General features: G+C 38.4%; 1 protein-coding gene across 5 annotated transcripts in view; it reads left to right on the forward strand.

Annotated features, from left to right (window-relative positions):
• The window catches only part of LOC138764181 (FYVE, RhoGEF and PH domain-containing protein 3-like), a 243,352-nt gene that overhangs the window by 1,295 nt on the left and 228,196 nt on the right, over nucleotides 1-13,861 (forward strand). The window contains exon 2 of one of the 5 annotated variants that reach the window (XM_069939741.1): nucleotides 6,784-6,860. The exons of the other annotated variants lie outside the window; for them this stretch is intronic. Coding sequence (XP_069795842.1) covers nucleotides 6,845-6,860 — 16 coding nt within the window. The 5' untranslated portion in view covers nucleotides 6,784-6,844. The remainder of the gene's footprint in view (nucleotides 1-6,783; nucleotides 6,861-13,861) is intronic. 5 annotated transcript variants of the gene reach the window in all.

Genomic DNA, 13,861 nt, shown 5'->3' on the forward strand with positions numbered 1-13,861 from the left:
TTTAAGGGATTTGAAACTTTATTCACTTGTCCTTTGGCAAGCACAATACTTGGGTCTCTGGGTGTTGTAACGATTTGGGGGGGGGGGGGCTCGCTGGTCACCTCATTAGGATCAATTGATGGATATGTAAAGATTCTGGGATCACAGGGAAAGAATTGCAGTGGGAAAGGCTGGAGAACGGGGTGACTAGAATTAGGAGTAACAATGTGGTTCTGAGTATTGTGTACTGATGGCTTTGGTATCTGGGAATGGGGAACACAAGATGATGGACAACATTGGCCTAACAATCACGTAGAGGAATAGAGGAACTGGATTCGACCTACTGATTCTGAGATGGCATGTTCCAACCATTGAGTCGCCTCTCAGTTATCAGGGGCTTTGTGGGCTTGCAGCCCATTACTTTTCCAATCTTGAACTATTTCCATGTTTAAAATGAATATTTGGAAAAATTATAACCTGATTGTATCCAATTGCTTGATTTGATTTTTTTTGAGTTTGTCAGGAATACTAAATTTAAATAATTTAGTGATCCTCTGTCAAACAGAAATCCAAAAGCAAACAAATGTTCCATAAATATTCAAAATCTGCTGTTCGGTTTGTGTATTTATTCCCCGGGATTACTTTTACATTTGGCAATCATTTATTTAGTGTTTAAAGAAGTCGTGTGAAAAATTGAACACTGGTGCTTCTGTTCCCAGGTATCTTTCAGGTGATGCTGTTTATATGTCTATTGTTAATTTAATTGGAGACTTGGACATCTTAATTAATTTCCTTCTATGTTTTATTTGAGAAGAATGGAGTCTTTGCAGCAAAAGAGGGCTTGGATGTCTATCTTTTGTTTTCCTGGTGCTATACAGATTGCCAATGACACAGTCCACCTGTACCAAAAGCACTGAGCATTTTGACATGACTGATTATTCTGGAAAGCAGTTCTGAATATTGGGTGTAAGCCCAGTGATTTATGCCAGAAAAAAAATTTGAATGACATAAATGTTCATCCAATCCACACATTAAACTGCACTGGGAAATCAACAATCATTTAGTTTTATGATTTGAAATCTATTTTTGGGCATTAATGGGCATTATTTTAAATTCAGTTAACATGGATTAAAATTTCAGGCAAAAGTAGAAAGTAAAACAATTAGAGTGTTGGCTATAAATTACTATTGACAATGCTGAGAAATTTGTTTGAATCTTGTTTTTTTTTTTAAATTAAATTTTATTTGCAAATTTTCAAGTCAAATAGTGCAAGGGACAAAATAAATTTCCAAAAAAAGTAATATAAATCTTTTCATGTTTATTCGCTTGAAGATGATAAATTCTAGCACCCTTTTAAGATCTTTAGCTTTAATAAATTGCCTCTCTCAGTCCTTCCTGATGGATGTGTTATTCCACTCTGTAATCTTTAGTTTTATACTCCTATTAAGCTTCCTGCCCATCTGTCTTTCAAGTCTATACCTTGCATTGAGTGTGCAAACATAGAGAATCAGACACATAATTAGTTTTTTTTTTGTTATGAACATGTGTCATGAATTTTGTTTTGTGGCAGAAGTCTTGTGTACTTGTCGAGCTCGTCGAAAGAACCAAAGACTTGTTGATCCAAACCAAGGCTTTTATTAGCAAAAGACAGAAGCTCTTCACAGGTGGCCGACCAGTCCAGAATGATCCGACCTGGCTAGGGACACAACCCTTTAAGGCCCAGACAGTAGGCGTGGCTAAGCTCTCAGCCAATCGCTGTAAGCACAGTCTAGATACTGTAACTATATACATTGGTGATAGATCTGTACTACAGGTGAAAATTGCAATAAATTACAGTTCCCTTAATACAGTACTTAAAAATAAATAATTAGTTCACAAGGAGAAAAAGTGAGGTAATGGCTACAGGTTCACTGTCTGGACAGAAATCTGATCGCTGAGGGAGAAAAAGCTGGTTTTGTGATGTTGGGTGTGAGTCTTTAGGCTCTTGTACCTTCTTCCTGATGGTAGCAGTGAGAAAAGAACATTGCCAGGGTGGTGAAGGTCCTTGGTGATAGAAACTTCTTTCTTGAGACTTCACTTCTTGTAGATGTCCTGAATGGAATGAAGACTAATGCCATGATGGCGCTGACTGAGCTTACAACCCTCTGTAGCCTTTTCCATTCTTGCACCTTCATACCAGACAGTGATGAAACCACTGAGTCTTCGGTGACACACCACATCTCCTCAAACTCCTCATGAAATGTAGCTCTTGGTAAAATCTCTTTATGATTGCATCCACATGATGACCCTAGAGTAGTTCTTCAGAGATCTTGACACCCAGGAATTTGAAGTTCTTGACCCTCTCCACTGCTGACCCCTCGATGTGGACTGGTTTGTGTTCTCCTGATTTCCTCTTCCAGAAATTCACAATCAATTCATTGGTTCTGCTAACTTTGAGTACATGGTAGTTATTGTGACACCACGCAATGAGCTGATCTATCTCCCTCCTGTACGCTTCTTCATGGCCAGCTACGATTCTGCTGACAACCGTGGCGTGATCGGCAAATTGATAGATGGCATTGAAATTGTGTCCATCGACACACTCATGGGTTCTTAGAGAGTCGAGCAGTGGGCTAAGCGCGGATCCTTGAGGTGTGAGGAGGAGATCTTACCAATCCGCACTGAGTGATCTTGTGAGAAGGAAGTCAAGGATCCAGTTGCAGAGGGAGGTCCTGAGGCCCAGGTATTGATACTTGCTGGCCAGTGCTGAGGGATGATGGTGATGAATGCTGAGCTGTAATTGATGAAAAGCAGCGCGATGTCCACGTGGCTGTAGTCAAGGGATCCAGGGCTGAGTGCAGAGCCCCAAAGGTGCCATCCATAACATATAGAACAATGCTTCATTGAACATGCTCATTTAAATCAGAAGGAAATCTCCTGCTGTGCTCATGGTCAATCCAGGAGATGAAAAAGATTGAAAGGAGAACACCAGTAGAAAAGGACTTGGGCACAGAGAGTAATTGGCTTCTTTCCATGCCATGCAGATATTTCTCAGAGTACATGGGGAGTGAGGGAAGCAGAGAAAATATTAAGATGCATTGTGAAGCATGAGAGAGAAAAGAGGAGTGCATGGAATTCTTGGATGAACAGGAAATAATGACAATGAAATTATTATCCCTATGTAAATGGAGGACAACAAGCCTGAGATTCTGGGTAGTGAACGAGTAAAACTATTTGTTTAGGGTATTGAAAGATTGACTGCAAGTTTATGAATAGGTGATAATACTTTCTCAGTAAAACGAAATTGGAGCATTTTTGATTCAGCCATTCCTCACCCAATCCGGTTAAACCATGTGAGCTTCGCTTTTTTTCTCCCTCCCATTCTCCCCCCCCAAAAAAAAAATCTTCCTACTACTCCTGAATTATCTTTAAAACAAGGGTTAAACCCAAGCTTTTTCTTTTCCCAGTAAAATTAATTTCCTCTGGAACCTCTATCCTTGCCCTAAAACATCCAATGCAAAGATCTGATGGACTGCTTTTTCAGTATGGTTTGGCAAAAGTGTCATTCTGTTTGAGTTAATTTGTCTACTATGTCTGCTCTGCTTTTCTTGCTAGCCTTCTATCCTCTCCATATGTGACACATGCAAAACTCCCTCTCTAGTTCAGCATCCCACACTGTTTCAGTTATGTAGTCTCCTGTGTTTGTTTGGTGTCCTTGTGGCTCCTTGTGAAAATTGTCTAATTCCTGGTTAAATCCATTCTTGCTCTCAACCATCTGATTCACTGTTGTCACCATTTCCACTTCCACTGGCACCATTGCTTTGGATCATGGCCTTTTGGATATCCCCACTCGCATGGCAGTTGTGCCTTCTGCTACTTGGGTCCATGTTCTGAAATTTGTTCTCTGAACTCTGTCTTTTCTCATACTTGTCATTTTGGCTACCTGACGTTTGTTTCCTTTTGATCATGGTGTTGGGATGCTTTCCCAAATCAGAAACATTTCAAATGAAAATGATGTCCGTTACATGCATTGGAATTGGACTGACACAATTCTTCCAACACCTCACCACACACTCACCAACCAACCCTCAAAACTGAAATATTTAGTTCCTCTGAAATACTCTGTTCACCAGAGTTCCGCAGTCACTGAATCTTATGAGTGGCATTTCACTTGCGTTAGTTAGTCATGCGGTTGCAATTTATCAAGTAAATGAGCTGAACATACCCTTGTGAAAAATAAAGTTTGCTTTTATTCAAGTATTTTAAAACAGATTTTTAGAGATTTGAATGGAATATTTTGTAAAACTGTCACTGGTCTGGAATTTCTGTCTCTTGGCCAACAGTTATGTGTTGCACAAAGGGGTTTCCACTGAGTGTGATAAAGAATTTATTGTGACTATATTGATAATCAGGATTTCTGCTTCCATTTTCTCCATGGGGAAGATGCATGGGGACATCCAGATGTATTCAGTGTCTGGAATCCATTTCTGCCAAACTCAGTCCTGTGTGTTTGGTTTGTGGTTAGGTCAAATTTTTAGAAGCAGGAATTTATGAAGAAGCCTTCTTCTGTGGGGTGTGCATGAGATATGCCTGTCCCCAACCTGTGAATTCTGGTATAAGGAACCTTATGCAGGTAGGTGCCATTTCTACTAAACATTTGCTCTTTTGAAAGTCATTCATGGGGGTCAGAGTTGCAGGGTACCCCACCTTGGATTGACCCTAGATTATTCCCCTTGATTATCCTGCCATTGCATTTGAAACGTCTCTCCCATTAATCATGACACAATGCCTGCCCTGCTTCCAAAAGTAGATGATTGTGACTGGTTCACAACCTTCTTGCAAACTTCTGACTCTGCCTCCCCCTAGGTGCCATTCCATCATGACCTGCAATCTACCTTTTTATTTTTCTTGCTCAGATTGACAGTAAATGGAAAAGCATCCTCAGACTCCTTAAACAGCCAAGGATCTTGTGTATGAAAGAATATTTCTGCATTATGTCTGTACAAAAAGTGCATTGGCCTGGTGTGTGGCTCACATTTCAGGTTCCTTTAATGTATAGAAGAATTTCTGGACTGCAGGTTTTTTGAAAATCCTGGTTAATTTTTCCCTCATGGCCTCAGAAGCATGACTGTCTATAATCAAAGCCTAATGAAAAATCGAGAGCTTGGAATATGCAACAAGGCTACTCCAGGTTTCCATCTGTAAAATGTAATTTTGCTTAAAATTATTGAATGTTTCTACATATCAAGCTGGCATGAATTACTGATTCAGGAATGACAGTTCAGTTCTGGTGCTTTTGGAACCTTGCTCCTTTCCTCGGTTATTTTATCATGACAGATTTGCCACTTTCCCACGAGCGCACTCTTCTTCTAATCCATGAACGAGCTCATTCAACTTCATTTTCAAACTTTGCCATGATCCTTTCTACCTCTGTAATCCCCTTGAGCCCTGTTACTGTAAGTCTGAGCATACGAGTTGTATGATCTGGATCGCATGCAAAATGATGCACTGTGTTTTGGTACTTGTGATGAATAAATTAATTCAATTGACAATTCTCATTTTTCTGCAATTTATGGTTGTGCCTGCATCAACACGAGATTTAACTCTGGGATTCTTTCCATAAGACTTCAGCTTTAATTTAAGATGTACATCAATATCTATGACAGTGTTTCAGATGGCTGGTTCATTTGAAATATTTAGTTAATGGTGTCCCCAGCTAAGTTGATCATGGGGTTCCTGGAGATGGTAATAATATTGAATATGAAGGAAGGTGGTTAGACTCTCTTGTTTGGAGATACCATTGTGTAATGCTTGTGTGGTGAATATCACACCACTTTTTAGCACATGCCCAGATCATCTTGCCCGTAAGGATGCATTGCTTCATTTTGTGAAGAATTGCAAATGGAATTGAGTCTTGTGCTATTATAAGTGACTTTGTGATGGAAGTTCAATAGAGAAGCAACTGAAGATCTTCAGGGCTTGGGCAACCGCCCTGAGGAACCTCTGTAGTGATGTCCTGCTGCTGGAAGGATTGACCTTCAATAGCCACAGACTGTGTGTGCGAGGGGTATTCAACGACTGGAATGTTTCCTTTTGCTGCCCACTGTCTTCAGTGCTCCTGAAGGCTCCTTGATACCTCATTGGGTTACATTTTGGACAATAGATAAATTATCAAAGAAATCAATGGGATCTAGGTTTTGTGTAGGAACAATGTTTTTGAGGTGGAGAAGCATGTACAATGGAGCAAGTTCTTGGAGTATGTCCTATTCCTTGTGCCCTTAACTTTCAGGAGGCCTCCTTGCAAACATTTGGCAGATATCCTGAACTTTGTATCTTATTTACGCTGTATTACATTAATTCAGTCATTGCAAAGGAATCAATTTGATTTTGTTAAATTCCTTCAATCAGGACATGTTCAACAAGGGATATACCATCAAAGTATAAGTGTCTTCAGTGCATTACTCTGGTCTCATTTTGTGAAACAGGAAGTGAAGCATTTTTTCTTTTGAATTCAAGTTTCCCAATTGAAAAATAAGCAGCTAGGTCTGTTTTGGAGAATTCATTGAGCACATTCATTTTGTGACATTCATCTGTTGCAAAGGATTAGTTGATTGCCCTGATATACATTTCTTTTGGCAATGAAATATTTTCCTTGTTTATTACAGGGAACAGAAACCCTGGTTCACAAAACAACCAGGTTAGGACTTCATAAATTTTTTTTGAACAAAATGTAGATTTCCAAATTTTTCATGTGGACTCTAAATAGGAAGATGTGTGAAGTGAGGTCCCTCAAAGTAATTTATCTTTTAATGTACCCAAATTTAGGTCCTTGAAATTTGCCTTCTTTTCTGGCTGAAACGGTAGCGTTGGGGTGGTTCAAAGGAAAATGTTTAGAAATTATGGTAAGTGGAATTTTTCTTTTCATTACAGTCCCGCACCAGCTGGTTTCCATGCAAATTACTCGCAATCTGTACGGACAAAATCATGCACTGTAACCGTGTGATTAGACCTTTGTGTGTTGTTAGGGGTTATAATTATTTTAATGGATTGTGAATCAGTATGTACAGTGTTCAAGTTACAATTTATCACAATCACAATCGGAGTGGAGTTTGGGAACAGGAATACTCAGCCAGTTCCATCATTCAGCAAGATCTTGGCTGATCTGTGATTGGAAATCTGTAACCACGTTCATACTATATCCTTCAAAATCTTCAAATAACCAAAATCCATCAGTCCCATGGTTACATCTCACAGTTCATTTTGTATCGATAATTTTGAAGACAAGAGTTCCAAATCACTAGCCTTTGTGGAAGGTTTCTTACAAAGTCTGGTTCTAATTTTTAGATCATGCCACTCTCTCTGCACTCCAGCATACAGTCAATGGAAATAGTCAACCACACTGATGTTATAATTTCCTCTTTATATTTTGAAAGTTTGATCAAATCCACAATAATTTTCTAAACTCAAGGGAATGCGACACAAATTCTCTTTATAATGTTTGGACATCGAATGGTTTGATCTATACTGGAATCCTTCCAGTGCCAATGTATTCTTGCAGGTCACCATGTTGGGCTCAAAATGAATAATTCAGCTGTAAATGATTAAAATTGGTGGGTGAAATGAGGTGAAATGCCTGAACTATAGACAATACATTGCTCTGTAAATTTCCATAATTAGTTGCAAGCCTTTACTATTTTGACTAATAGGGTGTTGAATGGTGTAACTGGGGAAATAATCTGAGGCCATGAAATATGTGATTTTAAAATTTCTGAGTTAGTATTTTAATTAAGTTGGTATTTTCAAAACAAAGCGAGTAACCAAACTATCACATTAAGCCTTTCTGTTGCTAACCTTGTATCTAGAATAACTGAAAATACTTGTTTAGGTAAACACTGAAACCTTTTCATTAACAGAAAATGGTGGTTTGGCTGTCAGTACTATGTAGTTTATTTTGCTGGAACAGTGGTATTGAATCCTGCAGGGACCTTTAACAGTAGAACAGTCTGCTAGAACTATAATTTCAGGAAGTACCTTTCCGTTCTGTAAAATTCTGAGCATATATATCTTTAAAAAAGATATATATGTTGAAACAAAGTGGTTATTTACATTTGTTGTTCTTTTTAACAAGAAGCAGTATTTCCAATACACTTGTTTTATTGATAGAAAATGTACTTAGAAGGCAAAGTGGAAAATAGAATAATGAAAATTATAAACTTCCCCCAAATATCCTCTTGTATCCTGTATTTGATACAACTTTTGACCTCTACGTGTCTGAGGAAGTCGAAGTACTAGAGCATGATGAACACATCATGTGGAATTCTATTCACTGGAAAACTTACTGAAGAAAACAATCTTTGTCTGTGCTGTTCATTGGTATATGCATTCTATGTATGGAATTCAAATTTTGGATTGTGGCTTTTTTGTTTTGTTTTTATAACGGTGCCTTTCAGGATTCATCATTGCCTGTAACAAAGACTGCACACTAAGTAGTTTAACTGAAATGTAACAGGGAACTTTCAAGATGGTATGTGCCGTGGCATTGGCAAGGCAAAACAGAAAATCAGGGATGATATTAACTTTTAGAATCATGTAGAATTTATCTTTGTTCATAAATTAAATGTAAACATCTGTCAAAGTGTGCTTGCAGCATACAGTCTTTTACAGAACCTATCACATGCTGTCGATGTGAGGGTTGGTTGAAAGTGAGCTCTGGTAAGCCTCAGGATATTTCTTGAATCAAAGAGTCGAGGCACAGGCATGTTCTATTTATAACATTTTGAAAGTTTCTGTGGAAAACTATTGCATGACTCTTTCTCTAAACAGAAAAAGACAGTGCATTTTGCTTTTACAGTGTATTGAATGAAGCTGAACAGCACTGTAATAAAGTGATAAAGACCAGTTTACATGTAATAAGATGTTTGGCTCCCTGAATTTTAATTATTTTTGCTGATTATTTCTGAAATAGAATGAGAGATAAAACGTAGAATTGTGGGATGCAATTTTTTATTCAATTGAAAAATATGTGGGTTTATGTGGAGCGAATTCAGCCAATGAATTATTCCATTGATTGCAGAATAACATATAATATCCTCTCATGATATCTCCCCTGTCTTTTCAGATAACCTGAATACATGTCAAATGTTTTTGTTTTGTTGGTTAAAAGCATTTAGGGGTGAGAGACAATATACTTGCTGAAAGCTGAATGTTATACAAGTGCTTGGAATATTTGAGAAGTAGACCATATGTAGAAACCATTGCTAGTTTTTCTTGCATATTACTCTTTACAAGAACCAAATATTGTGCCCTGCAGATTTTGTTTAACCCACATTCTCAACTATGATTGACACATGCTTTTATTTTGTAAGTCGAATGAGTTATTTCAGAATGCCAGTTTCTTGAAAGTTATTTTCATTTCCTACTACATTGTTATATGGCCTAAGGAAACCCATAATGAAATTGTTTAATGTGAGTTCCCCCCCCCCCCCACCACTCGTCAAAGTAGACATAATTGTTGGGAAGGCAACACTGTGTTTCAGTCGATGTATTTCAATCAGGACGTCTGCTTATTTAACATCTGAGGTTAGGAAAACCTTCAAAGATAGAGAGCAAGGATAAGTCCAGAATACGCTACACGAGAGGCTATGTGGAGATTCTCGCAACATTTAAGAAGCGCAAGGACAAGCACTTGAATCGCTTAGGCTATGGGCCCATTATATATCCGTGTGGATGGAAACTATTTAGCATGGGCTGCAGGGCTTATTTCTGAACATGGAGCACTGACTATATCTCCCAATGGAATCAAGAGAATGCAATTGCATTGACATGAATGAAAGGTATTTACAAACTCTTCATGCTCAAGAAAAACTAAAGATCAAGCGCTCTGTTGTAAATGAGTATTTCAAGGTGCACTCGGCCACAGTGACTGTCAAGAATCCGGCCACAGAAAAACATGGGGGTTTCAAAATATAATGGATTTTAAGAAAAAAAAAGCTTCTGTTATTTATCTTAATGTGTATTTGTTCCAATCTTTAACATTGCAAAAATGTATCAAATTTTAATAAAATTGATTAAAATTGTAGGTCTGGTTTTTATCTTCTTGGTTTGGTCTCCGAGGATTGTTGAATGTGATCAGCTGTTCATCCAGCTTGATGACATCAGTGCAATTGGATGCTAATCTACCCATGGAATTATTTGCTGACATTGGAAAATGGGAATCCATCCCAATAAAACATAAGATCCATGTGGCTTTGCTGTAAATTATAAAATCCAAGAGTTTTGGGGTTGATGACCTTGCATTACAAATTTATTGAGTAGGATTAGTTTTTTTCACTGTTGATTTGCTGTTACAACACTCTTCTATAGGAAGCAAGATATCAGTTTATTTTGTTAATTTATCTCTGAAACCCTTTTGAGTTTTGACAGTATCTTATGTCATCAACAGTAATTTAAAATCTAATAAATGCTACTTGTTGTATTTGAAATACTTTTTATTTTCTATGCAAGTTCCCAAATGTATTGTTTCAATTGGTTCTGAATAAATTTTGTGCAGTACAGATAAAAATGTTCTCTTCTGACATTTGGAATATAATTTCTATTTGCATCGCCATTGACAAGACTTCCAAAGTAATCTGATTTAACTGTCTGCTTGAGAAAGATGAGGTTAGTTTTGTGTGTGTCCCAAAGATGCCAGTTGCAATAAACTTGGCTAATGAGGTGAACCTGTGCAGACTGAGCGATGTAACAACAGCACAGTAGGCTCTTGGTATTCTTTTTGAATGTAACAAATTAAGTTGTGCTTGTCATTGTCGGTGATGCACTGTTATTGCTACAGAGAATGTCAGTGAATCAGCCACCCATTAATATTCATTATAGCTGTTCCTAAATTTTCATTTGACTGCAAATACTCCTTTTTAAGAAACGAGGTTTCACAGGGACACTGTATGAGTGTTTAGGTAACTATGGGATTGCGTAGCCTGAACTGGACTGTTAAAAGGTCATCTCGCTATTTGCAAATGTGGTTACTTTTCCAAAGTTTAATCCTTTAAGATCAGTGTTCTTCTTCAATATCTGCACAAGGTTCTTCTCCTCTTTCCAGCTCATCAACTTTTTACAGACTAAGGCCCAGTGATGTTAGCAGACACCAGTTTGTTGCTCACATTTTCTTTGAGCGAGAAGAGCAGTAGACCATATGATGATGGAAAATATGACCAATTTGTCAATTTTGATGCTCACTCTATTTGAGGATATGTCCTGATTATTTTCTTTTCCATCCTTTAACTGGAGTTTTAGATTTTAGACATTTGGCACAGTAACAGGCCCTTTTGGCCCATGTGTCTGTGCTGCCCATTACACCCAATTGAACTGCAATACCTGGTGTATTTTGAATTGTGGGAGGAAACCAGAGCCCCTGGGGAAAACCCACGCAGACACGGGGAGAATATACAAACTCCTTACAGACAGCATGGGATTCAAACCTGTAAGGTAAAACATCATGAGATGGGAATGTGTAAGGAGTTACCCTGCCCTGTACAGGGCTGTAACAAGATGTAAATGCATCCTTGTACTTACAAGATAAGAGAGACATTGATGGATTGAGAGGCAGGAAGCTAGTAGGGAAAGGATAGCAACAGTCATTGGACAAGTAATGATATGATGATGTTCTAAGCATGTATCCAAGGGTATAAAAAATCACCATTTTGCTGATAACGGCAGAATGCATTCTCCGACTAACATGTTTAGTCGCAAGTGTTACAATCCGGTAATAAAGAACAAAGAACCCTGATTTCGACTCAGCCTGGTGTTTGTCTCACTCATTCATGAACAAAGCAGACCTAACAAACCCCAGCCCCGAACCACTACACTAATTGTGCCAAAAGTTAATGTAGCCCACAATTAATTCAGTCCAACCTTGGCATCAAACTGGGCTAATAATTTTAGTATTGCAGTGAGTTAAGATTTACCCTCATCAAATGGTAATTTGTTTTCTCAGAAGTGCTTGGTGGCTATTTCCCCTCACCCCTTTCTGTTTCAGAAACCTCTTCTACATCGATCATCCAAATGTATAACTTTGACGTTTCTACCTCGCATAAAGATAGGAGAAGAAGTTGGCCACATGACTCTTCAAGCCTACCGTCATTCAGAGAGCTCATGCTGATCTGATTCAGGCCTCTGCTTCACTTTCCTGGGTTCCCTATAATCTCAAATTTCTTTATTGTTCAAAGTTCCTCTTTGTCAAATTTGGCCACCCTCAAATATTCAACCTCCTCAGGTTTTCATAGCAGAGAACTTTGGTGTCTGAGAGAAGGATTCCTTCCCATTTCTCCCTTAAATAGCAGTCTTTTATTTTGAATCGTGGCCTGATTTCCCATGAGGAAACATCCTCTTCTCATGTACTTTGTCATGCTCCTCAAAATCTTACCTGTTACAGGTCCAGCGGAAGACAGACTGGTTAAGCAGGTTAGAGAGGATGAAGTAAAATAAATTGGGATAGCTATCAAACTGATTGCTTGAAATGAAAAGATGAAGAGGTCAGAAGAAGGGATACAGGAAATGGTGGACTCTGAAAATGAGATACTGTGTGATCTTCCTAATACTTCCAGCACTTTTGTGCACTGCACAAGACCCCAGCATCTGCTGATCTTTTAGTTTATCTCGAGAAATCGGGTTCATTGAGTCAGGGAGTGGTTTCCTAGTTAAAGAAGTTGATGTGGGATAAAGTCAACAAAAAGCATATGGCTATGCGAGTTTATTCCCTTGAGGTGGAAACATCCATGGATAAGCTCGGCTCAGCTCAGAAGTTCATCCTCCAAAAGGGGACAATGATGAACACAAAGGCTGAGATAGGTTTCTGAGAACAGAGGGGAAAATTTAAAGGGGAGTTGGTATCCATTCAGGTTGATGATCCTTGAAAGAATACAGGTTAAGGCAAAGACAGATTCTGGATTTGACCTACTCAACAAAGCAGTCGAGATGATGATGTATTGTTTTAATGTGGATCTTCGTCTGGTGTTATTTGATGACTATTAAATAACTAGGAGATATTTAATCTTGAGTAGATCTGGTACATGACGGAGACTTCAGTTGGAATTTCTGTTGAATAAGTCAGATGTGGAGACTTTTTCTGAGGAAAAGGATGTCATTGTGAAAGGGATTTTGGCAGATGCATAATCAAAAACAGGAAGGGAAACAAAACAAAAGATAAACGAGTAAAGAAGATGGAAATTTTAAGTCAAGTCGAGTTTATTGTCATCTTATTGCACAAGTACAACCTAATGAAACAGCATTCTCTGGTCCTCGATGCCAAACATGCAGATACACAAGCAGTCATGAGGGACAAGGCTATGGAACGGTTTCTTCTATAGGTGAATTTCAAATGGATCCAGCATCTCTGGGAGGGCTTGCCTTCATGTGTTCCATTACCAGATGCTTGAAGCTTTTCGTAATGATCAATGCCACGGGGGGATGGGGGGGGTTAGTTATTGAGGCCTGTTACTGTCATCTTCTTGGGTACTGGGATGATTGATCCCTGCGGAAATGATGGACTGCTGCAGTGAGATGTTGAAGATATCCATAAGACCTTTGTCAATTGTTCCTTCATACAGAGGTAGAGTATTCCTGGATCTGATGAGGCAGTAAATATTATACCAACTAAAAGGCAAAAATACTTGATGTTTTATGTATTAGATTTTTAACTTTCAAATACAGGAAATAATCAGTGGGCCAGATGGATTCTCTAGTGGGAAAAAGAGGATCAGGATGATGACCTTTCATATGAACTTGCGCATGCTCTTATGTGGTGCCATTTATATGCCTGATACAATTCAGCTTCTGGTCAATTTAGTCTCCTTCATGAAAATTAAACAGTAGAGCACATGGTGATATCATGCAGCTCAAAAATGAGGCA

The sequence above is a fragment of the Narcine bancroftii genome, chromosome 5 (genome assembly GCF_036971445.1).
Source record: "Narcine bancroftii isolate sNarBan1 chromosome 5, sNarBan1.hap1, whole genome shotgun sequence".
NCBI lineage: Eukaryota > Metazoa > Chordata > Chondrichthyes > Torpediniformes > Narcinidae > Narcine > Narcine bancroftii.